Source organism: Centruroides sculpturatus, unplaced genomic scaffold, assembly GCF_000671375.1.
Source record: "Centruroides sculpturatus isolate CEXI.00-Female unplaced genomic scaffold, Cexi_2.0 scaffold251, whole genome shotgun sequence".
NCBI classification, from domain to species: Eukaryota; Metazoa; Arthropoda; class Arachnida; order Scorpiones; family Buthidae; genus Centruroides; species Centruroides sculpturatus.
This window is the reverse complement of record NW_019384351.1, coordinates 30,934-57,812: the sequence shown is the minus strand read 5'-3', so window position 1 is coordinate 57,812 and position 26,879 is coordinate 30,934. Positions and strand designations below refer to the sequence as shown.

At 31.7% G+C, this 26,879-nt stretch overlaps 4 protein-coding genes across 6 annotated transcripts in view; 3 read left to right on the top strand and 1 right to left on the bottom strand.

Annotated features, from left to right (window-relative positions):
* LOC111637755 (B-cell CLL/lymphoma 7 protein family member A-like) overlaps nucleotides 1–2,630 on the top strand; it is a 29,604-nt gene extending 26,974 nt beyond the window's left edge. For 2 of the 3 annotated variants that reach the window (XM_023383321.1, XM_023383337.1), the window contains one exon: nucleotides 2,093–2,630. In XM_023383321.1, the coding sequence (XP_023239089.1) occupies nucleotides 2,093–2,163 (71 nt within the window). In that variant the 3' untranslated portion in view covers nucleotides 2,164–2,630. Of the gene's footprint in view, nucleotides 1–952; nucleotides 1,362–2,092 lie in introns of those variants that run through there. The other variant, XM_023383327.1, reaches the window with a different exon arrangement.
* On the bottom strand, nucleotides 2,397–20,725 carry LOC111637771. The gene is made up of 3 exons (XM_023383346.1): nucleotides 20,409–20,725; nucleotides 3,858–4,021; nucleotides 2,397–2,534 (listed from the first exon to the last, which is right to left on the bottom strand). The coding sequence occupies exons 1-3, from the start codon at nucleotides 20,658–20,660 to the stop codon at nucleotides 2,507–2,509; spliced, it is 444 nt and encodes a 147-aa protein (XP_023239114.1). The 5' UTR covers nucleotides 20,661–20,725; the 3' UTR covers nucleotides 2,397–2,506.
* LOC111637804 (glycine-rich protein-like) lies at nucleotides 11,889–12,831 on the top strand. Its single transcript, XM_023383369.1, has 3 exons — nucleotides 11,889–12,296; nucleotides 12,375–12,677; nucleotides 12,763–12,831. The coding sequence occupies exons 1-2, from the start codon at nucleotides 12,285–12,287 to the stop codon at nucleotides 12,663–12,665; spliced, it is 303 nt and encodes a 100-aa protein (XP_023239137.1). The 5' UTR covers nucleotides 11,889–12,284; the 3' UTR covers nucleotides 12,666–12,677; nucleotides 12,763–12,831.
* A 238-nt stretch (nucleotides 20,726–20,963) lies between the features above and the next one.
* Nucleotides 20,964–21,922, top strand: LOC111637794 (glycine-rich protein-like). Its single transcript, XM_023383359.1, has 3 exons — nucleotides 20,964–21,387; nucleotides 21,466–21,768; nucleotides 21,854–21,922. Exons 1-2 carry the CDS (start codon nucleotides 21,376–21,378, stop codon nucleotides 21,754–21,756), a joined length of 303 nt encoding a protein of 100 aa, XP_023239127.1. The 5' UTR covers nucleotides 20,964–21,375; the 3' UTR covers nucleotides 21,757–21,768; nucleotides 21,854–21,922.
* Nucleotides 21,923–26,879: the final 4,957 nt, after the last annotated feature.

The following is a 26,879-nucleotide window of genomic DNA, read 5'->3' as shown; positions in this document are numbered from 1 at the left end:
AATTTGACTGATTATGTATTTACTACTAACTGTAGTTTACAATTTACTTTTTTGTTATCTCTATTTCAATATAATATGGATCTGAAATTTATAAAATGATATGATTAGAGTGCTAATTAAATGCAATTGGTCATTGATAAAAACAATTTTGTCTCCAGGTACATAGAAGAAATTTTTAGAGCTTACACTTTAATGGAGTTCAAATGAAAATTATTTTTCATCTAGTCCTCATTAATAAAAGGTGTAAAAATAAATTAATTGCATTAGTTTCTAAGTGGCTCGAACTAGTAAAAAAAAATTTATAAACAGTGGCATTGTGCAGTGGAACCTTGTCTAATAAGAATTTAGTGGTAATGATTTTGACCCAGCAACTGGCAAACCTGTAATTAAGCACCAAAATAATCTTCGGTACTTTATAACCATATGGAAGCATCTAATCGAGAGACTGTACAATTGCAGTCTAACAAGATGGCCTGTAAATATTGATACCATATGGTAATAACTAAAGTATGAACCATGGCAAAACCTACCAATCTTGTGGTGGGGAATCTGTGGCTTGTAGCTTGGCCTTATAAGAAACATAATAGAGAATCAAAAATTATACTTTGTATACTAGGACCAATAAAACATCAATGCATATTGCATAAATCTTATAGATTCTTCAATTAACAATCCTATAATAATTACTGTATATTTTAACATTGGTATTGTTAGCCATAAATTTAAAATTTCATACCTCAATGTTGATGTTAGAAGTTTAAACTAGGTAAATATGTATTTAAACTGCAAGAACCATATATAAATCTTCCAAGGTTCCGCTGTGCACCTAATCTCTAGAACTGCTAAAAAATGCATGCAATGTGAATGTAGTGCATTTACAAAATCTGTGTGAAAGTTGTCAAATATTTAATTGTATTAAATTTGTTTCACAGTTTCCCTTGATCTTTTCTAGGGAGCCACGTCATCAAGCAGTACTGGACAGAGGGGGGAAAGCAAATATGACTTGACTTAGCTTAACTTAAAATCTCTATAAAAAGAATGTGTAATTTATTTAGCATGTGTGCATCTTTAGTGTACGAGAGAAACGTGTGAAGATTTTCGAATAAACGTGTCTTTCCTCGGGAGTTCCGTACAGAATTTTCTCTGCGAAGTCGTGTATCGATTGGTCGAAATGTGATTCCGAATCGTTGCCGAGCAGATAACCAATAATTAGATCTAGAGAAGGTAAATGCCACTTAGAGTATACGGAAATCAAAGTGCAATTACTATTCCGACTGCTGTAGATATCTGTAATCACAAGCCACTTGTCTTGTCAGATTCTTTTAACATGATTTATAAAAACAATTTCTGCTTGAAATAGACTAAAACAAAAGGCTTTTTTTCATACTGATAAGATTCTTTCACACTGGCAATTTGTTGTAAGAAGGTTAAAACATCATGATTAATGTATTGTCAAATCTGATGTTTATCTTCCTATAACAAGAGCTGATCTGTAATAAGATTATCTAACTGCATTATACCAAATATATATGTAGTTAACTTCTATACACAACCTACATTAACAAATATGCCTTTTTAAGTTCCAGAAACTTCCATTTAAAATATGAGAGAGGAAGAGATGTTTAAATAATGAATAAAAAATTTTGATGTTAAACATTTGAACTATTAAATTCTAGTTAGCCACAACACGGGATTTATAGGTTAAGGGAGTGGAGAATTGTCATTATCAAGAACAGCCAGAGGAAGGCCAATAAATTTATTCTAAACAAACATTTTCAGGTGCACTTAAAAAGGCATATTTGTCAATGTCTTTCATATACAAAGTGCTAAGATTTAAAATCAACCAGATACAAAGTAATAACATTAAGTCCACATTAAAAAGTACCAAATTGTAGTTCTATTGGTAGTGTGTTGCATCAAAAAAACTAATTTTGACTCTGACTGTTCCCAATAAGAAAGTCTGAAAACTTCCATTTGAATCGATGCTTAGAACAAAACAAATTTATCCAGTTTGTGTTTACTCCGAATATCCGTTTTAGTTACGTTACCATTTAAAATTCTGAGGCTAAAATAAATTTTTGATTTGTTACAGATGGTCCTCCCACGCTAAAGCAAGAAGAATCTAGCGAAGACAGTAGCGAACCGCCACCGAAAAAAAATTAGGTCCGAACGGAGGCGGCACCCGCCCTATTTTTTACCAATCTTCCCGTTCGCGAGAGTAACTTCGTATGCAGATGCACCATTTATAAAAACTTTATATCTAATAAACTATTGTAACAAAACTTGCGTGATCGACAAAAAATATAGTTACAATTACGTCTAAAAACTAGCACGATACAAAAATCTTCGTATAAAAAAATATGAAATTGATTAGCTGCCAAAATTGGGCCTTCATAAAATGACACACACGTAGTTCGTATTACAAACGATACAACGTGCATATATATATATATAATACTTTAAAAAGTAGCTGCATGAACTCCGTCCGACGCATTCTTCCATTTTACTAAGCAACGGGACTCGAAAATTCACATCTGAAAGAAAACAATTTTATAAGTATTACAAACTAGAAAATTTAAAAACAACCTTTTATGTAGCATTTTTCATATTAAAATGTCTGAAAGAAACTACCAAACAGTTCAATAAATTTTGTAGATGACTTGTTTTAACAATTGCAATACAGCTTTCCACGTGCAAAGTATTTAAAAATCCAAAAATATCCAAGCACATCTGTTGGAATAAGTACAAAAAACATATCAGAACAGACTCAATAAGTCAAGCATGGAAACAAAATTAATTAACAATATTACTCAATTTTTGATCTAAGACTGAAAACTTTTGTTTCAGCAGATACATCATACTTTTTTTTTTTATAAGTGATTCCATGTATACAGTGATAAAGTTGTCCACAATAGTACTAAACACTTTAAACTAGAGATGTATGTATAGATGTTGGTGATAAATTAAAGCCCAAACACTCCTCGGTGTAGAAAACATTCAATTTGTTCACTAATACCAAAATTGTCACACTGTCCTTCCATCACTAAGCAGCATCCCACCGAGTTGTTACCCTCCAAAAACGACGACGGCCATATGTAGTATGACTGTCTATGACGAATTGAGTGCAAAGATACTCCGTCTACCATACATCGGTACACTCGGACCACCATGTCAAAATAACAAAGAATGCTTTCAGAAAAAATCTGAATATATGCTTGTAAAATTATTCATACAAATTTTACAATTCAAGCATATCGGAATAAAACTTCACACATACTAACAAGAGGCCACATAGTGATCGGCAAATACACTAAGAGACTTTTTAGTATTTTTTCCAGACAACTAGCCTGCAAGCTGGATTGTTAATCTAAGCTAGATAATTTTGGTTTAAATTGATTTCTTCTTATAGGCAAATTACTGTTGTTATAATCAAGGTATATTGGTTTTTACATTTTAAATCGAACAGGTAAAACCCAAAGACCAACAAAAACAGACCTAAACACCAAAAAAGCTTTAGCTAGCAATAGTTTCTATTCTTGTTATTAAATCTTATTGTTTCTGCTTTTTTCTAACCCTTAATTTAAAACACAAACTCAGTCAATTCTACCCAAATCTATGTAATTGATGTTCTGCACACCAACAACATTGTATATTTGAATTTGCATAAACAAAACAACTGATGCAGATTTCGGAGCAAAGAGATGGCTTTAAAGGGCACCTTGTGTCATATTCAAATTTTCTTAAAAAGAAATTTTTAAGATGGTCCAAATAGAAAAAAAATAAGTGACTCGGTCAATGTGTAATGCGTTGTACCTTCTTGTGAAGAATTAAAGAAATAATTGGAAACTATTTCTCACCTTCTGGGCCTGTGTAGATTCTGCCTGCGTTTCGACTCCTGCGTGCGAGGACTGGGAGTGACAATATAAAAGGGAGAATACAGCTTGACGGGAGATTTGGCATTGCGTAACGGACTGTACGACTTGCCCTCGTAGCCATTTCCTTTGGCCGTCCTCTGTATCCACTGATAAGAGAAAAAACAATCTTATTTTAATGTAATAAAAACATTCAAGAAAACCACTATAAATTAGTCTTTTTTCAAATCATGTATATAATTTTAGTCATTTAAGAACATTTGTTTATAATCTTTGACATACATACATACATATAAAATACACAGACTTTTTTTGAAATATTTCTCAGATTATACCTTTGTTGGATTTTTATGATATCCAAAAACACGAGAGAAAAAATTTATATGTAAATAAGAATTTTCTTGCTAAATGATCCATATTTGTCAAAAAAAGAACAATTAAAATCTTGACATTCCAACTATATTTGCCTAGACTCCAGGCATTTTAATTTCTATAGTCACGAAGATCATTCAAGTGTCTAATTGCTGAATATTAATTATGCCCGTTAACATAGAAAGCTAGGAGAAAGTATTAATGAATCATAGCCACCTGAGATAGTGAATATTTATGTAATTATTTTAATCTGACCATTTTTTGGATACTAAAATTGAACTAGAGAATCACAAAGTGATCATTGCAATACTCTAGCTCAGTTTTTATACCGATATATCAACGACAATTCCCTCGTCAAGCTTTATCCGACAGTTCAATCTCCACCAGGGTAATTAATGTCAAATTGTTTTTGTTGTCATTCCCATAAAAAATTAATTATTTGAAATTTTATAGCAGAATAAAGAATTAAAGATAATTCTGATCAAATTTGAACAAACTTTCATTTATTAAATGGGTGCAAATTGTATCTAAGCAGCATGTGCGTTTGTTCTTTAAGGTCTTCTCAATATATAGGTACAGTACAATTAAACATTTTTTTTCAACATGAACTCTTAGAACTGACATTTTCAAAATGCTTTTATTTTGTACCCACTTTATATATCTGTTGTCTAATTCTTATTCTATTATATATTCTAAATTTAAAAAATTATCAAGTTAACATAATATTTTTGGCTGCCAACCAGACAGCTTCAAATTTAAAAACATCTTTTGGCTGCATTTAGTTGATTGTCGACTACCGACTGCTACTGTTGTAACAAATTTATGTGAAATATCAATTCTTACAAGATATGGAAAATGGCCAAAACATGGCAAAATATACCTTATAATCAGTTATATTCATATACTAGTAAGGAATATAAAATAAAATAAGTTTATAAATAAAAACAATGAGTACAAATTGTACCCAATCAGTAAAACTGGTTTACAGGGTATAAAATTTTGAAAGTTATATTCATTAACCTTTAACCTTCTTACTCTTAGAATGTTCTCACAAAAACAACTTAACTGAAGTTCTGTTGTATCCTAATATTTCCTCGATTCCAAAATGATGGTCTAATCAAAACTTTTCTTTATTGAAAGATCAAGAGTTGAAAATTACAAAAAGTGCACAAAACAAGAAGACTCGAGTGACACGTACAAGATAACTAGCAAAAACTCTCCCACTGACACAGGCAACCATCTTGGAATGACTATTTGCCATCTGTCAGTCCCAACCAATCTTAGACATGTCAATCTTCTGCAAATTGGATATGTGGAACTATAAAAAAAAACACAAATTCCTCCTTTTAAAAACTCTTATATATTCTGGAAATTCCTTTCTAAATTTATCCTTTCATTTTCTGATAAATTTTTTATTCTAAAATTATGTTGATTAAATTCCACTTACTCTCAATCAGATCTTATACAACAAAGAGAATAAGTTTTTATAAATAAGCTATCTTTCAAGATTAATTAACATTTCTTTCTTTGACCTTAGATTTAATAGCAAAAATCCGTTAGCAGTTGATAAGGATAGATCCTATACACCTCTCTCTGTTCTTCACCCGTAGAAGAGCACAAAACTTCAGTGTAATAATCTCTTGTGATTGTTATAGAGTACAGATTTTCCATGTTTTTACCACAAATCCTGGCAATTCTAAGACCTTTTCCTTTTGTGGGTTAACTTTTGCTAGTAGTGCTTGTCTCTTCATTACCATTAATTGCTCAATGTTGACATGCGTAACTCAGAGCACTCTTATCATACAACACCTGTTTTATTCTTCTGTATGACCAGACATGTACCCAAGTGGTAGTAGGCTTTATGTATTTAAATTAGTTACAAGTGTTAACTAATCTGTATTGTATTTTGTTGTTCTTGAATAAATGCAATGCAGGCACCCATGAGACTTCCACTTTCATCCCCTTTCCTAAGCTTCCTCTTCATTTATACCATTTCACAACCAGGTAATACCTCTGAGTGAACCTGGTCTTCTGCCTCTTCCAGCTACGAATGTCTACGAATGAATGACCAGAATCACAGTAGAGATAGTTTATTGATTCTTGTTCTCCGATCCTTTCTGTAGAGTTTCTTATCACTTCCACAGACAAAGTGTGTATAGAATTAGCTCTTATTGTTTATATTAATTTATTAATATAAAGTAATATACCTTTTAAACAGTAAGTACATGCTAACCTATAGCACCTAGCAATATCTAATTTTTTGTCTTGTGCTAATATCTTTGCCATTCTCTATCAATAGTGTTTTGTAGTGCTTGGCAAGTTTGCTCAGACATTTTCTAGAATCTCTCTTAAGTGAAAGATTTTGTGTGATATTCTTTCCATATTAACATCAGCTAACCTACTGCTTCTATAAAGTCCAATAAGCCCTTTTATTTATTCTGGCAATGGCAGTTTACTAAATTTTTTAATCATTTCATCTATTGATATTGAGTCTTGGTTATGAGAAATAAAACTGGCATCAAACCCCTAGTAACATTCCATAATGCAACTATTACTCATATTACTTTATATAAATAGATTAATATAAACAATAAGAGCTAATTCTATACACAGTTCTGGGGAAAAATCTGAATAACTAAGATTCATGCAGTCGCAAAGCATGTAGTAGATAATTGCATACTAAAGTAATTATGAATTGCAACAAATTTCTTCCATAAACAGTTTATGTAAATGATATATAAAAATGTCACTTTGATTATTACTGTATATCTTGAAATATATCACACACAATTTGATGTCATACAATACTGAAGAGTTTGAAGTTTTCATTCAAATAGAAACACATTCTTTGAAAACAATGACAAATTTTTGTTGTAGAAGCAAATCTAAAAATGTGTCAATGATGCCTATTTGTATTGTCTAACATAAAATGGGTCACTTCCGCTCTGCTAATCTTTCAATTGTCAACAGTATGGGAATTACCTTGCATGGGTATTCCATTCTAGACATAATAATAATACTGCTGGCTTAACAGTTTCACACAAAACACATGGGACTTGATGGCATGCTCCATTTTATTCAAAAACTGTTTTTAACCTTGTCTCCGAATTACTTTACACGCCAAAATCTTCAGAGTCTTAAGCATTGCGAGAAAGTCATCAATACGAATGAGTGCACTTAAACTCAACACCAAACAGTAATAGATTAACATTTTTGAACTGTTTATAGACCATTGCAAGGATCAGAAAACATTCCAACACAATATTCATACTATAAAATATGCATTATGGCCAAGTTTATACAGTACTAAAGTGTATTTGAAGTCAGTCTTCCTGCTTTACATCCCAGCAGGTTTGCATAATCCTTTTGGTTAAAGTCATTGGATTTCAGACCCCCAATTAAAGGAGAATCATCTCTGCATAAGAATCGATGATACAAATAAAAACCTTAGCAGGATGTCACAGATAGTAAATGCACTCAGATATAACAAAACTGCCATTAATTGTCTTATACAAGTTTTGTTTTAATGGCAATCCAACCATCAAACAAGTATCCTACGAAATATATGTGAAATGAATTTATTCAACCAGGATGACTTCAATACATACAGTTGATGGTATTGTGTGGCTCTAGATTAGTATATATATAAAATCCTAATCTACAGATTGTTAAGAAACAACAAGGACAAAATCCCAGATGACAGAGAACCAGGATTTACATTACACTGGCTGAAAATAATAGAACGAGGAGTAAGGCAATATATGTACAATACGCCAAGAATTTTGCAGTGGCACTAGCCTGTTATGATAATGCCAAAGATATAAAGATTTTATGGAATAAGGCTAGAGAAATCAGGTCATTGGTATATGTGGCAACTATTGAAAAAATTGAAATATACAGGCTGAAACTAAAGGACTCACATCTGAATGGAAAGGATGTGGAGTCATTACACATGGAGTGAAAGTCCATTAAATACCACTCCTAAACTTATACTGGGACTTATGTATAACAAACTAAAAAAAAAGTATTCACATCGGGAAAAACAAGAAAAATCTTCAAGTTTGACACTAAACAATTGCAACGGAAAGTAATTATCGAGCCAATTTATAAATCAAAGGATGAATATCAAAAAAATTTAATAAGTTATCTAGCAACTGAGATGATAACATGAAATATTAATTGGTTTATTGTGCACATTTAAACAAAAATATTTCAATTTTAATCAATCAAAAAAGAGCCAATCATCCAATCATTATAACTTACTTATCAAGCAAATTTAATAAAATTAAAATTTATGCAAATAATATATATTTTTTATTTGACTTTCATTCTAACACCAAAATACCTTTATCTTTTAACACAAGATGGCATACAAAAAACAATTCCATGCAGAGTTTGGCCATTTATTTGTTCAACGTATCATATATTACAATTTGTTAAATACTAGGCAAGTGGCACGAGGGCATCATTTTCTGGATTAGCTACTTGAAGTGTGCCATAGAGTTAGCATCATGTTTGTCGGTTTGTAGTTTAAGTGTACTATCTTGAAAATCTGGTGTGTTGTGCTGCCATAGAATGATCAGACCTGGGAGAGATGTTAAGATGTTTGTTTTTCCCTGTTGGAAAAGAGATATTCATAGGTAAAGTTAAATAAGAAAACTGGAAGTTATCTCCTCATTTGAAGTTGTGAGGTATATCTAAATTTATTGATTTAATTAAAAGTTTTATAGTTCACTTTTTAGTTTGGACCAATCAACTTTTAGACCTAATATTAAAACAATTATTAAGACCTTTGACGGTACAATTGATAAAAACATTAAGATTTTGAACAAAAATATTACCAAGCCAACTACAAAATAATTATATACAGGTGATTATTGTAATTGGGAGACAAGAATATGTATAGAATGAGTCTGATAATGCTAGATATTTATATCTGTTTGTATAGGCAAATCATGTCATTATATAATTTAAAAATTGTAAATAATTCTCAATGTCAAGTCAACAACTATCATATAAAAATAAATGGCTAAGATATATTGGAATCTCTAGTCATATTTCTTGCTTAGTAATTATAAATTAAAATCAATAATGCAGCCAAGATTAAATCAGTATAGAATATTAATAGGAGAGACGACATAATTTAGTAGAAATAAAGTAAATTTAGTTTTTTATTTTAAATTGGAAATGAAGATTTATTAAGTCACATGTATAATATTACCAATTAATAAATGAATTTTAAAAAATAACCAAAGTTCAGTCAGTTTTAGACCCCAATTTCACTGATTCTGAAATGTGTTCCCCAGGGCTGTGGAGTCGCGTAAAAATCTATCGACTCCAACTCCGACTTTTCCTTACCATCTGACTCCGTTTCATATACATAACAAGTTGGTAAGTAAAAAGGGAGTCGGAGTCGGCAGATTTTTTGACGACTCCAGCCAAAACACCAAAACTCCACAGCCCTGGTGTTCCCAGTTAAACTGTAAATGTTATGGTCAGCCTAGTTAAGGAGACCAAGAAAGAAGTCCAATAATTTTCAATTATACTAGGATATAAAATTTAAGCAATAAACAAAGCTTAATTGAAACTAGCTTGAAATTAAAATTATGCTTGGTGCCACCTGTTACGAGATGTTTTAAAAATATTGTAAATGCCAATAACCAGTAAAATTAAGTCCAATCTCTCAAAATATGATACATGCCATCCTCTCTCTCTCCAGCTTCCTCAGCCTTTAACCACCAAAATTTAATAGCACAATTGCCCTTTATATACAAGTTACCATGCTAAATTTCATTTCTTAATCTTTACCATATCCTGAGATATTAAATAAAATAAAAAAATACAAATATTTCCTTTTTTTATTGACTTTTTTGGATTCTGGTCTCAAAATATCAAGATTTACAAAAAAACTGGAGGGTCAAACATGAGATTACAATACTTTGTAACAGCTGGGAAAATAAAACCACTTAATATATTTACTCTCTATTTCTAGCATAACTATTAAGTCAAAGGTTTATAAAATTTTTGTTATGTTCTTAATTTTTTAATGTAATTGACCAGATTTTCCCTTACATTACATTATGATGCTGTATTGAAGGGATTAGATTGGATTGGATCAATGGTATAAGGAAACAACATATGGGCAATCTGACAAGGGGAGGGCCTCATAGGAAAACTTATGGGAAATTGTCCCCTATTGAGCTATTAGACACACGAAGAAAACTCCACACAGCTAGCCCATCGGTCAAGTGCAAATCTGGAACCGACAACCGGCATTCTACGGTGTTATCCATTAGGCCACTGGTGGATTCCGTAGCGAAAAAAATGCAATTAATTTTTTTTTCTGACTGCTTCAATCACACGATAAAGGCAAAAAAAAAAAAGACTAATTTTCACTACACATTCAAATAAATCATAAAAACAGTCAAATCTTAAAATTCACTTAAGTTCATTTAGCAGTCTTGTATGAAAATTGTAAGAATTTTCCTTTAAAAAAAAAGCAGCAATTTTTTAGAAGAGGAAGTATGAATATTTTTTCTTAGAATTAATCAAATGGAGATTTTTGAAAAGGGCAAAATAAATTACATAAAAAGAGAAGTGTGTGTTTGGCATTTAGACATCTTTTGCATTTATTCATATATTGCATTATTACTTTTCCTTTATTTTAAAAGCATTATACAATCCATATTTTTATTATTAGCTATCAGTACTTGAAAATTTTTCCTGTTGGTAGGCATCTTATATTAAATAAAATTTAAAAATAAGTGCAGTATTTTGTTATAACATACCTAATGACAATCTAACATTATAAAATTTTAATTAATAATCATATATATTTTTCTAGAAATCTTCCTCTCTAATTTAATTTTCAAGTTCTGTCAAAATTATTTGCTTACAAATATTCTACAGTTTTTAAAAGGTTAGAGTTATACCCACGGATTCCCGACCTTTTAAACCCTATACCGAGTTACGCAAGATTCCTCTCAGAAAACGATTGAGAGGAACCTTTAAAAATTGTAGGACCAATTTTTAGGGCATGCTTGGAGAATCCAGAAGGGAAGAGAAATAGGAACAAAGTATCTCGCATGTATTCTCAACCGTAAATATCTGATCACAAAACAACGGCCGCATTCGGCAGACCCAACAGTTCCGGAGCCGTCGAGTATTTTCTGCCGAATGCCCTTTACGGTAGTGCCATTTTGGAACACGTTGGGCACTTCATCACATTTAGTAGTGTCTTTCATTTACTCTAACTTTCAGTACCCAAAAGTGACCGACACAGCCGATATCTTGATTTTTCCCCGCCCACTCTGATTTACATAAATAACTCGATTATTAATTACCTCACCTTGCAAAAAATGTATAAATGTCAATGAGACTGATTATAAACAAACTTATGAATAATTTAACCTTGACAAATTAATTTAAATAAAACAAGTTTAATCATTTAGCAAAAAATTTCCAAAAATTAGTAAAATTATTTTTGAAGTTTTAAAGTGTGCCTTTTAAAGTTATGAAAAAGGATTTATTCATGCAATAAATTTTCATAAATTGGCACGTCGGAAGGGGTCGTAAAGAACAACGCCCCCTGAAATTTTTATATGTATACTTAAAAAAATTTAAATTTTTTAAAATTTTTCTGAGGGTGTCGGTATAATTTTTTTCGAATAATTTCCTTTTTTGGACAAAGAAATATCTAACGCCCAACGTTCAATGGAAAAATTCATATTGCTCTATTTCGGGATACGTAATGCAAAGTAGACGACCTTCCCACGGCTCCGACAAGGAAGTAAATAAAGAAAATAAAGAATTAAAATGCCGCCGCTTCGTGATATTAATTCGTATTTCACTATCTGACAATAATGTACGGAAGGTCATCCGGTGAAGGGTGTGGATGACCTCAACCGGACAAGTTTCTTGGAATGTCAAACCTTATGTTCCATCAAGGTTAATTGATTCCGATAATTGTATAAAAGAAGCGAGAACCGCTTTCGGATCATCGTTCAGATTCGAACTATCAATACAACAACACCAATAACCATGAAGGCAATGGTAAGTTCTTAAATATATACTACGTACTTTAGCAATGGTTTACCAGCAATGATCTTTACTCGTGTAAACTTTATATAGATCGCAGCTCTCCTCTTCGCCCTGGTGGCCACCACTTATGCCGGATACCTCGGAGGACTCGGCTATGGAGCCTATGGTGCCTATGGCCTCGGAGGTTTTGGAGGATTCCCCGTAGGACGTGCTGTTGCCTACAGTACAACCGTCCGTCACCCAGGTTACGGCTATGGTCTTGGCTATGGCTATGGACTCGGTCTTGGCTATGGATTAGGTTATGGTTATGGCGGACTCGGATATGGTGGCTATGGTGCCTATGGTCTCGGTCTTGGCCTCGGTCACGGAAAAATCTGGTAAATTCTTGAAATGGTAAGTTACTACTGCTAAACAAAAATATTTTTTTCATATTTATGGATACATTTGTTTCTAAAAGTACCCGTTTTTTCTTTTGCAGCTTTCCTCCCGGACTTAAACGATTCGAATGTACATAAAGCTAAATAGTAAAATAAATAAAAAATTTTCGGTTTAACTCATTTCAGCGTTTTTATTTCTTTTAATAAGGAAATAAACATTTCATAAAAGCAAAACACATTTTATGTAATCATAAATGAGCAAAAAATTTGACCTCCACGCGACTGCACGATAAACTTTCTACTCGTTTATCAGGTTCATTTTAACAAAGTAGTAAATATATATAATTTTTCTAGTATTTAATACTTCATAAAATAATTTTGATGATGATTTATTACAACCGTTGTGATTTATAATGATTTATTACAATCACTAGAGAAGTATGACTGGGCGCCATTTTGAATCTCTCTCTCCATAGATAAAATGGCGAAACTCTTTTCACCATTTTATTTTATAATAGTTGAATATATTTATTAAAGAAAAGAGTTGAGATTTTACTATTACACCTTAAATTTACTGCATTAAATTCAAAATGGCGACTGGTATTCAATTTTTTTCCAATTTGTATTGCTATTATCAAATACATTTTCTCTATCAGAATTATTATTTTTAATTAAAAAGTGCGGATTAATAAACGGAATATTAAATTTTAAGTGCTAAATAAATGATTGTATAAATATTTAGATGATATAGCGAATTCGAATCGCGCTTCCTTCAGGAAGATCCTAATTCAAATCATAAGCGAAATAAGCCTCTATGTCTTATTCTTTAATTGAAAGGAATTTAACTGCACTTTAAGCATAATGTTTTTAATCATAGATTAAAAATAAGAGTGTAGCAGCGACATTATATCCCTGGTAGTAAAAGAATGAATCATGTGTCCGCCAATGCAAAATATGCAAATTATAAATACATTTATTCTGAATTATACCTANAAACTGGTTTACAGGGTATAAAATTTTGAAAGTTATATTCATTAACCTTTAACCTTCTTACTCTTAGAATGTTCTCACAAAAACAACTTAACTGAAGTTCTGTTGTATCCTAATATTTCCTCGATTCCAAAATGATGGTCTAATCAAAACTTTTCTTTATTGAAAGATCAAGAGTTGAAAATTACAAAAAGTGCACAAAACAAGAAGACTCGAGTGACACGTACAAGATAACTAGCAAAAACTCTCCCACTGACACAGGCAACCATCTTGGAATGACTATTTGCCATCTGTCAGTCCCAACCAATCTTAGACATGTCAATCTTCTGCAAATTGGATACGTGGAACTATAAAAAAAAAACACAAATTCCTCCTTTTAAAAACTCTTATATATTCTGGAAATTCCTTTCTAAATTTATCCTTTCATTTTCTGATAAATTTTTTATTCTAAAATTATGTTGATTAAATTCCACTTACTCTCAATCAGATCTTATACAACAAAGAGAATAAGTTTTTATAAATAAGCTATCTTTCAAGATTAATTAACATTTCTTTCTTTGACCTTAGATTTAATAGCAAAAATCCGTTAGCAGTTGATAAGGATAGATCCTATACACCTCTCTCTGTTCTTCACCCGTAGAAGAGCACAAAACTTCAGTGTAATAATCTCTTGTGATTGTTATAGAGTACAGATTTTCCATGTTTTTACCACAAATCCTGGCAATTCTAAGACCTTTTCCTTTTGTGGGTTAACTTTTGCTAGTAGTGCTTGTCTCTTCATTACCATTAATTGCTCAATGTTGACATGCGTAACTCAGAGCACTCTTATCATACAACACCTGTTTTATTCTTCTGTATGACCAGACCTGTACCCAAGTGGTAGTAGGCTTTATGTATTTAAATTAGTTACAAGTGTTAACTAATCTGTATTGTATTTTGTTGTTCTTGAATAAATGCAATGCAGGCACCCATGAGACTTCCACTTTCATCCCCTTTCCTAAGCTTCCTCTTCATTTATACCATTTCACAACCAGGTAATACCTCTGAGTGAACCTGGTCTTCTGCCTCTTCCAGCTACGAATGTCTACGAATGAATGACCAGAATCACAGTAGAGATAGTTTATTGATTCTTGTTCTCCGATCCTTTCTGTAGAGTTTCTTATCACTTCCACAGACAAAGTGTGTATAGAATTAGCTCTTATTGTTTATATTAATTTATTAATATAAAGTAATATACCTTTTAAACAGTAAGTACATGCTAACCTATAGCACCTAGCAATATCTAATTTTTTGTCTTGTGCTAATATCTTTGCCATTCTCTATCAATAGTGTTTTGTAGTGCTTGGCAAGTTTGCTCAGACATTTTCTAGAATCTCTCTTAAGTGAAAGATTTTGTGTGATATTCTTTCCATATTAACATCAGCTAACCTACTGCTTCTATAAAGTCCAATAAGCCCTTTTATTTATTCTGGCAATGGCAGTTTACTAAATTTTTTAATCATTTCATCTATTGATATTGAGTCTTGGTTATGAGAAATAAAACTGGCATCAAACCCCTAGTAACATTCCATAATGCAACTATTACTCATATTACTTTATATAAATAGATTAATATAAACAATAAGAGCTAATTCTATACACAGTTCTGGGGAAAAATCTGAATAACTAAGATTCATGCAGTCGCAAAGCATGTAGTAGATAATTGCATACTAAAGTAATTATGAATTGCAACAAATTTCTTCCATAAACAGTTTATGTAAATGATATATAAAAATGTCACTTTGATTATTACTGTATATCTTGAAATATATCACACACAATTTGATGTCATACAATACTGAAGAGTTTGAAGTTTTCATTCAAATAGAAACACATTCTTTGAAAACAATGACAAATTTTTGTTGTAGAAGCAAATCTAAAAATGTGTCAATGATGCCTATTTGTATTGTCTAACATAAAATGGGTCACTTCCGCTCTGCTAATCTTTCAATTGTCAACAGTATGGGAATTACCTTGCATGGGTATTCCATTCTAGACATAATAATAATACTGCTGGCTTAACAGTTTCACACAAAACACATGGGACTTGATGGCATGCTCCATTTTATTCAAAAACTGTTTTTAACCTTGTCTCCGAATTACTTTACACGCCAAAATCTTCAGAGTCTTAAGCATTGCGAGAAAGTCATCAATACGAATGAGTGCACTTAAACTCAACACCAAACAGTAATAGATTAACATTTTTGAACTGTTTATAGACCATTGCAAGGATCAGAAAACATTCCAACACAATATTCATACTATAAAATATGCATTATGGCCAAGTTTATACAGTACTAAAGTGTATTTGAAGTCAGTCTTCCTGCTTTACATCCCAGCAGGTTTGCATAATCCTTTTGGTTAAAGTCATTGGATTTCAGACCCCCAATTAAAGGAGAATCATCTCTGCATAAGAATCGATGATACAAATAAAAACCTTAGCAGGATGTCACAGATAGTAAATGCACTCAGATATAACAAAACTGCCATTAATTGTCTTATACAAGTTTTGTTTTAATGGCAATCCAACCATCAAACAAGTATCCTACGAAATATATGTGAAATGAATTTATTCAACCAGGATGACTTCAATACATACAGTTGATGGTATTGTGTGGCTCTAGATTAGTATATATATAAAATCCTAATCTACAGATTGTTAAGAAACAACAAGGACAAAATCCCAGATGACAGAGAACCAGGATTTACATTACACTGGCTGAAAATAATAGAACGAGGAGTAAGGCAATATATGTACAATACGCCAAGAATTTTGCAGTGGCACTAGCCTGTTATGATAATGCCAAAGATATAAAGATTTTATGGAATAAGGCTAGAGAAATCAGGTCATTGGTATATGTGGCAACTATTGAAAAAATTGAAATATACAGGCTGAAACTAAAGGACTCACATCTGAATGGAAAGGATGTGGAGTCATTACACATGGAGTGAAAGTCCATTAAATACCACTCCTAAACTTATACTGGGACTTATGTATAACAAACTAAAAAAAAAGTATTCACATCGGGAAAAACAAGAAAAATCTTCAAGTTTGACACTAAACAATTGCAACGGAAAGTAATTATCGAGCCAATTTATAAATCAAAGGATGAATATCAAAAAAATTTAATAAGTTATCTAGCAACTGAGATGATAACATGAAATATTAATTGGTTTATTGTGCACATTTAAACAAAAATATTTCAATTTTAATCAATCAAAAAAGAGCCAATCATCCAATCATTATAACTTACTTATCAAGCAAATTTAATAAAATTAAAATTTATGCAAATAATATATATTTTTTATTTGACTTTCATTCTAACACCAAAATACCTTTATCTTTTAACACAAGATGGCATACAAAAAACAATTCCATGCAGAGTTTGGCCATTTATTTGTTCAACGTATCATATATTACAATTTGTTAAATACTAGGCAAGTGGCACGAGGGCATCATTTTCTGGATTAGCTACTTGAAGTGTGCCATAGAGTTAGCATCATGTTTGTCGGTTTGTAGTTTAAGTGTACTATCTTGAAAATCTGGTGTGTTGTGCTGCCATAGAATGATCAGACCTGGGAGAGATGTTAAGATGTTTGTTTTTCCCTGTTGGAAAAGAGATATTGATAGGTAAAGTTAAATAAGAAAACTGGAAGTTATCTCCTCATTTGAAGTTGTGAGGTATATCTAAATTTATTGATTTAATTAAAAGTTTTATAGTTCACTTTTTAGTTTGGACCAATCAACTTTTAGACCTAATATTAAAACAATTATTAAGACCTTTGACGGTACAATTGATAAAAACATTAAGATTTTGAACAAAAATATTACCAAGCCAACTACAAAATAATTATATACAGGTGATTATTGTAATTGGGAGACAAGAATATGTATAGAATGAGTCTGATAATGCTAGATATTTATATCTGTTTGTATAGGCAAATCATGTCATTATATAATTTAAAAATTGTAAATAATTCTCAATGTCAAGTCAACAACTATCATATAAAAATAAATGGCTAAGATATATTGGAATCTCTAGTCATATTTCTTGCTTAGTAATTATAAATTAAAATCAATAATGCAGCCAAGATTAAATCAGTATAGAATATTAATAGGAGAGACGACATAATTTAGTAGAAATAAAGTAAATTTAGTTTTTTATTTTAAATTGGAAATGAAGATTTATTAAGTCACATGTATAATATTACCAATTAATAAATGAATTTTAAAAAATAACCAAAGTTCAGTCAGTTTTAGACCCCAATTTCACTGATTCTGAAATGTGTTCCCCAGGGCTGTGGAGTCGCGTAAAAATCTATCGACTCCAACTCCGACTTTTCCTTACCATCTGACTCCGTTTCATATACATAACAAGTTGGTAAGTAAAAAGGGAGTCGGAGTCGGCAGATTTTTTGACGACTCCAGCCAAAACACCAAAACTCCACAGCCCTGGTGTTCCCAGTTAAACTGTAAATGTTATGGTCAGCCTAGTTAAGGAGACCAAGAAAGAAGTCCAATAATTTTCAATTATACTAGGATATAAAATTTAAGCAATAAACAAAGCTTAATTGAAACTAGCTTGAAATTAAAATTATGCTTGGTGCCACCTGTTACGAGATGTTTTAAAAATATTGTAAATGCCAATAACCAGTAAAATTAAGTCCAATCTCTCAAAATATGATACATGCCATCCTCTCTCTCTCCAGCTTCCTCAGCCTTTAACCACCAAAATTTAATAGCACAATTGCCCTTTATATACAAGTTACCATGCTAAATTTCATTTCTTAATCTTTACCATATCCTGAGATATTAAATAAAATAAAAAAATACAAATATTTCCTTTTTTTATTGACTTTTTTGGATTCTGGTCTCAAAATATCAAGATTTACAAAAAAACTGGAGGGTCAAACATGAGATTACAATACTTTGTAACAGCTGGGAAAATAAAACCACTTAATATATTTACTCTCTATTTCTAGCATAACTATTAAGTCAAAGGTTTATAAAATTTTTGTTATGTTCTTAATTTTTTAATGTAATTGACCAGATTTTCCCTTACATTACATTATGATGCTGTATTGAAGGGATTAGATTGGATTGGATCAATGGTATAAGGAAACAACATATGGGCAATCTGACAAGGGGAGGGCCTCATAGGAAAACTTATGGGAAATTGTCCCCTATTGAGCTATTAGACACACGAAGAAAACTCCACACAGCTAGCCCATCGGTCAAGTGCAAATCTGGAACCGACAACCGGCATTCTACGGTGTTATCCATTAGGCCACTGGTGGATTCCGTAGCGAAAAAAATGCAATTAATTTTTTTTTCTGACTGCTTCAATCACACGATAAAGGCAGAAAAAAAAAAAAGACTAATTTTCACTACACATTCAAATAAATCATAAAAACAGTCAAATCTTAAAATTCACTTAAGTTCATTTAGCAGTCTTGTATGAAAATTGTAAGAATTTTCCTTTAAAAAAAAAGCAGCAATTTTTTAGAAGAGGAAGTATGAATATTTTTTCTTAGAATTAATCAAATGGAGATTTTTGAAAAGGGCAAAATAAATTACATAAAAAGAGAAGTGTGTGTTTGGCATTTAGACATCTTTTGCATTTATTCATATATTGCATTATTACTTTTCCTTTATTTTAAAAGCATTATACAATCCATATTTTTATTATTAGCTATCAGTACTTGAAAATTTTTCCTGTTGGTAGGCATCTTATATTAAATAAAATTTAAAAATAAGTGCAGTATTTTGTTATAACATACCTAATGACAATCTAACATTATAAAATTTTAATTAATAATCATATATATTTTTCTAGAAATCTTCCTCTCTAATTTAATTTTCAAGTTCTGTCAAAATTATTTGCTTACAAATATTCTACAGTTTTTAAAAGGTTAGAGTTATACCCACGGATTCCCGACCTTTTAAACCCTATACCGAGTTACGCAAGATTCCTCTCAGAAAACGATTGAGAGGAACCTTTAAAAATTGTAGGACCAATTTTTAGGGCATGCTTGGAGAATCCAGAAGGGAAGAGAAATAGGAACAAAGTATCTCGCATGTATTCTCAACCGTAAATATCTGATCACAAAACAACGGCCGCATTCGGCAGACCCAACAGTTCCGGAGCCGTCGAGTATTTTCTGCCGAATGCCCTTTACGGTAGTGCCATTTTGGAACACGTTGGGCACTTCATCACATTTAGTAGTGTCTTTCATTTACTCTAACTATCAGTACCCAAAAGTGACCGACACAGCCGATATCTTGATTTTTCCCCGTCCACTCTGATTTACATAAATAACTCGATTATTAATTACCTCACCTTGCAAAAAATGTATAAATGTCAATGAGACTGATTATAAACAAACTTATGAATAATTTAACCTTGACAAATTAATTTAAATAAAACAAGTTTAATCATTTAGCAAAAAATTTCCAAAAATTAGTAAAATTATTTTTGAAGTTTTAAAGTGTGCCTTTTAAAGTTATGAAAAAGGATTTATTCATGCAATAAATTTTCATAAATTGGCACGTCGGAAGGGGTCGTAAAGAACAACGCCCCCTGAAATTTAAAATAATAATAATAATGACGTAAAAGAAAAATTTGAATGTTTTTTTTCGGATAAAAAAATCTTTTTTATGCTTCCATTTTATGAAATTGATGCATTAATTAAATTCGTCTTTCAAACTTAAACGTACCTTAGTCAATTTGTTCATTTTTAACTTCAACGAACCAAACTTCTGATTTGCATTCATTTTAACGGCAGACATTCTTAAGCTCAGTCTGCCGGATCTCGAGTTATTTCTCTGTAAATTATTCGATTTGTACATCGTTTCGTTCCTCTTTTCTTCTTCCTTCTCGCTCCAACTTATATAATATCCATTATTTAACTTCCAATCGTCCGGATTTCGCTTGGAGACTCGAACTTGGTGTAAACGTCCGCCGTCCATTTCAAAAATTCAAACTCGTCTGCTAATCTCAAACCGGATCTTCGCCCTCTCTTGGAAAAACTAGGGGAAAAAAATCATCCTAATCTGAATAATTTTACAGAAATTTTTTGTTTTATTTTCAAACTATTGACTATATTAATATTTGTTTACGTATTTTTAAATATAATTTTTATTTTAATAAATATTATGTATATTTTAAACACAATTAAATTATTTTTTAAACAAATTGAGTCGTTAGAGGGGATGCGAATGAACTACGCCCCCTGAAATTTTTATATGTATACTTAAAAAAATTTAAATTTTTTAAAATTTTTCTGAGGGTGTCGGTATAATTTTTTTCGAATAATTTCCTTTTTTGGACAAAGAAATATCTAACGCCCAACGTTCAATGGAAAAATTCATATTGCTCTATTTCGGGATACGTAATGCAAAGTAGACGACCTTCCCACGGCTCCGACAAGGAAGTAAATAAAGAAAATAAAGAATTAAAATGCCGCCGCTTCGTGATATTAATTCGTATTTCACTATCTGACAATAATGTACGGAAGGTCATCCGGTGAAGGGTGTGGATGACCTCAACCGGACAAGTTTCTTGGAATGTCAAACCTTATGTTCCATCAAGGTTAATTGATTCCGATAATTGTATAAAAGAAGCGAGAACCGCTTTCGGATCATCGTTCAGATTCGAACTATCAATACAACAACACCAATAACCATGAAGGCAATGGTAAGTTCTTAAATATATACTACGTACTTTAGCAATGGTTTACCAGCAATGATCTTTACTCGTGTAAACTTTATATAGATCGCAGCTCTCCTCTTCGCCCTGGTGGCCACCACTTATGCCGGATACCTCGGAGGACTCGGCTATGGAGCCTATGGTGCCTATGGCCTCGGAGGTTTTGGAGGATTCCCCGTAGGACGTGCTGTTGCCTACAGTACAACCGTCCGTCACCCAGGTTACGGCTATGGTCTTGGCTATGGCTATGGACTCGGTCTTGGCTATGGATTAGGTTATGGTTATGGCGGACTCGGATATGGTGGCTATGGTGCCTATGGTCTCGGTCTTGGCCTCGGTCACGGAAAAATCTGGTAAATTCTTGAAATGGTAAGTTACTACTGCTAAACAAAAATATTTTTTTCATATTTATGGATACATTTGTTTCTAAAAGTACCCGTTTTTTCTTTTGCAGCTTTCCTCCCGGACTTAAACGATTCGAATGTACATAAAGCTAAATAGTAAAATAAATAAAAAATTTTCGGTTTAACTCATTTCAGCGTTTTCATTTCTTTTAATAAGGAAATAAACATTTCATAAAAGCAAAACACATTTTATGTAATCATAAATGAGCAAAAAATTTGACCTCCACGCGACTGCACGATAAACTTTCTACTCGTTTATCAGGTTCATTTTAACAAAGTAGTAAATATATATAATTTTTCTAGTATTTAATACTTCATAAAATAATTTTGATGATGATTTATTACAACCGTTGTGATTTATAATGATTTATTACAATCACTAGAGAAGTATGACTGGGCGCCATTTTGAATTTCTCTCTCCATAGATAAAATGGCGAAACTCTTTTCACTATTTTATTTTATAATAGTTGAATATATTTATTAAAGAAAAGAGTTGAGATTTTACTATTACACCTTAAATTTACTGCATTAAATTCAAAATGGCGACTGGTATTCAATTTTTTTCCAATTTGTATTGCTATTATCAAATACATTTTCTCTATCAGAATTATTATTTTTAATTAAAAAGTGCGGATTAATAAACGGAATATTAAATTTTAAGTGCTAAATAAATGATTGTATAAATATAGCGAATTCGAATCGCGCTTCCTTCAGGAAGATCCTAATTCAAATCATAAGCGAAATAAGCCTCTATGTCTTATTCTTTAATTGAAAGGAATTTAACTGCACTTTAAGTATGATGTTTTTTAATAAGTGAACAGCATAGGTTAAAAATACGAGTGTAGCAGCGACATTATATCCCTGGTAGTAAAAGAATGAATCATGTGTCCGCCAATGCAAAATATGCAAATTATAAATACATTTATTCTGAATTATACCTATTTAAAATTTTTATACCCTTATTATTATTAGATTTTTTTAAAACAAAATACGATAACATAATATACTTACAACAATATATATTTTTTTCAAAATAGTAAATATTCGAGGTCAGATTTTATAACGGCATTTCTCAATCGCTCTTGTCTTTCCGATTGCATAAAGGTATTCAGATAGCTGAAAATAATTGAAAATTACATAAGAATCAAGCGAATTTTTGTCTGTTATAATCAAAATTACTAACTTTTTAATGTAAATTTTAATTTAAACTCCATCCGCGTGTCTGTTACTTCACCGAATTAATAATAAGCTTGCCATATTTTATGTAAACAATAGACTTTCACTCATAATCTACTCACTCACCTTCCTCTGCTGCCATTATTTTATGTACAGTACACGCGGTTTCATCGATTATCGTGTAAATTTGCATAAATTAATAAAATAAATGTGTATAGTAAGTTAAATATGATAACATACTCTATCTTAATTAATTTCTATCAGTGTGAATCTGAGAATGCTTCTGATACATTGTTAACATCTGATTTGGGTCTCGCTCGCTCGATACAATGTAAACATTTGAGAAGTGACAGGGTGAGTGAAGCAATGAAGGTGATCCATTCTAATTTTTAATGCTAACGAGAAGTGTTTTAAATTCTCAATGATAGTAGTACAGCATTCGAAGGATCTTTCTAATATTCTTCTAGTCAGAGCTGCATTAACGTATGGATATATTAGATCATGGCCTGGACTTTATCTCATTGCTCATTATTGATACTTTTGTTCTGTCTTTATCTGTAAAAAATTGATCCGGGGTCTCAAAAGTGCTTAAAACAGCCATACTTCTAGTATTATAACATCTCTCTAGTGTTACTGGAGGAAAATAACAAGACATATATCAATGTTGTTTATAATTTGTTGGCATATTCAAGGGTTTCATAACGGTGCTTCGTGTTTCTAAATTTCAACAAGAATTATTGTTTGTTTGTTGTATTTTTTTTTTGTAGACGTATTTACTCTACTTCATAATCCAGCGAATAAATGATGAAAATGAATGGAATCTATAAATTCTTATTTTTAAAAAATGAGCACTTTTGTAACTGGTTTTAACTATGGAAAAGTATCAAGTTTTATTACAATAAGTTACGAATATTCATGAAAATCCTTGGAGAAGCTATGCCACTTTATAAACAAAGCTTATACTATCTCAATCATGCAAAACGAAACTTTTAGTACTATTTAATACGCTTTATTCTACTGTTATTCTTCCAAAATGTGTCGAGGTGATAATAGATAATATAAGGTAAATATCAACTTAACTGCTGATAATCTCGCCTTGACCATAGATTATTGAATTATATAAATAACAATCCGAAAATAAATAAATAAATAAAGCGATTAATAAAGGAATTTGTTAATTTATTTTCGAATTAATGGAACGGAGAAGAATGTTTAGTACTTTTCTTCTTATTTGCATGGCACCCACATTTGCAACGCGTGTGCAATCATGACTAACGAGAAAATTGTGTCGCTGACATACCTGAAAATTTTTATTAATGGTTATATCGACCTTAAACAAGTTTAAGAGAATATTAGGTTTTTATGGAGGGGGAGATAAATAGTTAATTTACAGTTACACGCTCCTTACACGAATGATAAAAACTATTCGTGTATAGATTCGATATGATCTCACGCTGTATGTAATTACGGCGATTACATTGGTTCTAATACGGTTTCTCCATACTGTTTGACAGTATTGTACTTCATCACACTTAACTAGCGAGATCGCTCGACCAGTTTTATGACAACTCATTATGTATTAACCTTGACCCGTTAGTAAGCGCATTTCCTTTATTCTACTGTTTAAATACATGATTAAGTCGCATTCGAAATTAGAATGGGCAAGTCTATATTAAGCAGTAATACATTCTTAAAAACAAGAGAAAATAAGAGCAGAATTTCTCGATAATAAGTAAAGGTGGAAAAAAAAAAAGTTAAAATGGCCGCATCGTGTTTCCTCCATGTTTAACAGAGCGACGAGACGAATGTTGCGCGGCCTTAAGCGATACGATTCTTTTAAAAATATGCTAATTATTTGCTTCCGCTTCCGTTTCCGGTTTCGATTTTAATTAGTAAAGCGTCAGTTTTTTCCGAGGTAACTTTTAGAAAGGGTCATTCATTTCACAGCTTTTCAACTCGATTTAAATCAGTTCAAATGACCTTATTTGCGTGGAATTTTGAGGAATTTCACGTCCGGTATTTAAAATTTTGAGTTATTCTGTTACTTATAATCAACTTCTCATCTTTTTTTATCAAATAATTTATTAATAGACACTTTCTCACTCCAAAATTGCAAGTTTTTCTTTAAGTTTTGAAGGAGAAATGGAATTGTTCTAGATACAAAGCCGAGTTTGGATATTTTGCAAAGTCTTCTACATTATTAAATGATTAGCTCCGGATGAAAAGATCAGAAGGGCTATTTTGACTAAGCTTCAGACGTAGAAGGCCTCCAAAATTTATTTAAATAGTGAGAAAGCAGATGGCCACTCTGCATCTTCTCTGACACTGCACGTCTTAACTGGGTGCTTGCTCCTCGTGTTCTTTATACTGTTTTCCCCTATATTTGTTTTATAGGTGCGAATTTAAGTATTGTCTTCGTTCATTACATATCATGGAAGCGATTTATAACAATTTCTTCACGTAAATCGTGATATTTTAATGCTTTTCATTAAAAATTCTTTTCGTAGCTAGGAGTGCCACAGAGCTACGAAGCGTGAAGAAATAGGGAATTTCTAAAGGAGATTAAGAACTAAAATTAATTTAATAAATGTATAATGTTAGAGGACGATTGCTAATGGAGTGAATAAATTGATAACGTCACGCTTTTTCTAACGACAGATTATATGGACACGATATGGAATGGGGTGATCGCTCGTAACTGTCTCCCAAGGTCGGTACAGATTCAAATAGGCCAAACTTGAATTTCGATTTAAGAATATTTACGATTTTTAAATGCTGACAACGTATAAAAAAATAAAATAATGCATAATGATTAGACGAATCTATGAAATCAATATTTAACTTTTCCAAATTTATAATTGATCTAACACCTGAGCTTTCGTAAAAACGATGGATTGTGCTACGTTTTTAGTAATTTGAATACATTCTTCTTGACTTCTAAAAGCAAAAAATGGAGTAGTTTTTACATTTTTTTGCCCTTTATGGCACAATTTTTTTCGCTAAATGAATAGGAAGAGGCTTAAAAGTTATAAATAATTTGAAAATTATACTAAATAAAAAGAGTCATACATCCATCATTCAGTAGCGCGTTATTCTATGGGCATAAAGGGCAATTGCTTGAGGTCCCAACCAACACGGGGTCCAAACCAATCTTATATAAACCCATTACTGCAGTAAGAATACCGAAATTTAAATTTGGCACCATATCTAGGGACCCTAGATTGCCGGTCTGGCTCAGGCGCAGCACAAAACTTAATCCTTTAGATGTCGGTTAAAAAACGAACGAGGATACCTGAGGATTCCCCCTAAAAAAAAGTCCCCCGAAGAAAAATATTTGAAGTTGACACTACACGAAGTCCCCTGATTCAAATTGCCTGGTCCCATAAAGCTATAACGAGCCACTGGAATCATCATTCAAATATTGGAGGAAGATTTTAAACTCTTCTAACATATAATTGAATTGTTTCCCTTCATTTTGTATTTAAAAAAAATTACAAATTTTACTTTTTTTGTATTTAGAAACGCAAATTTAAAAGATTTTATTAACAAAACGGAGGCTATTGGCTCTAACTTCAAGGAATTAAAAAATGTTTCCCTCAACCGGTAATTGCTCCAGTTCTTTCTACTTCACTTAAAATAAATCCCCCTTCAATAATAGAATGGCAAAAACAAAGGAATAAAAACTGGTTGGCAATGAATAACCGATATGGCACTGAGAGAGAACAAGGTCGTCCACAATTTTATCAATACTTTATACGTGTAATTCTATCATATTGTCTCTCTTGGGCGTGGATATTGTTTCTTTAAACAACTTTCCCGTCATAAGCCACTCGACCTTGATACTTTTAGTGCAACCTTTTCTAATTAAACCCTCCGATACGGCGCACGTGTCCTCGGATT

Coding starts and splice junctions, on each gene's coding strand:
- LOC111637771 (XM_023383346.1), bottom strand. CDS start 20,660: ATGGACGGCGGACGTTTACACCAAGTTCGAGTCTCCAAGCGAAATCCG. Junction 4,022..20,408: donor AAATGAACAAATTGACTAAG/GTACGTTTAAGT, acceptor TTCTCTTATCAG/TGGATACAGAGGACGGCCAA. Junction 2,535..3,857: donor AATCTACACAGGCCCAGAAG/GTGAGAAATAGT, acceptor GTTTTCTTTCAG/ATGTGAATTTTCGAGTCCCG.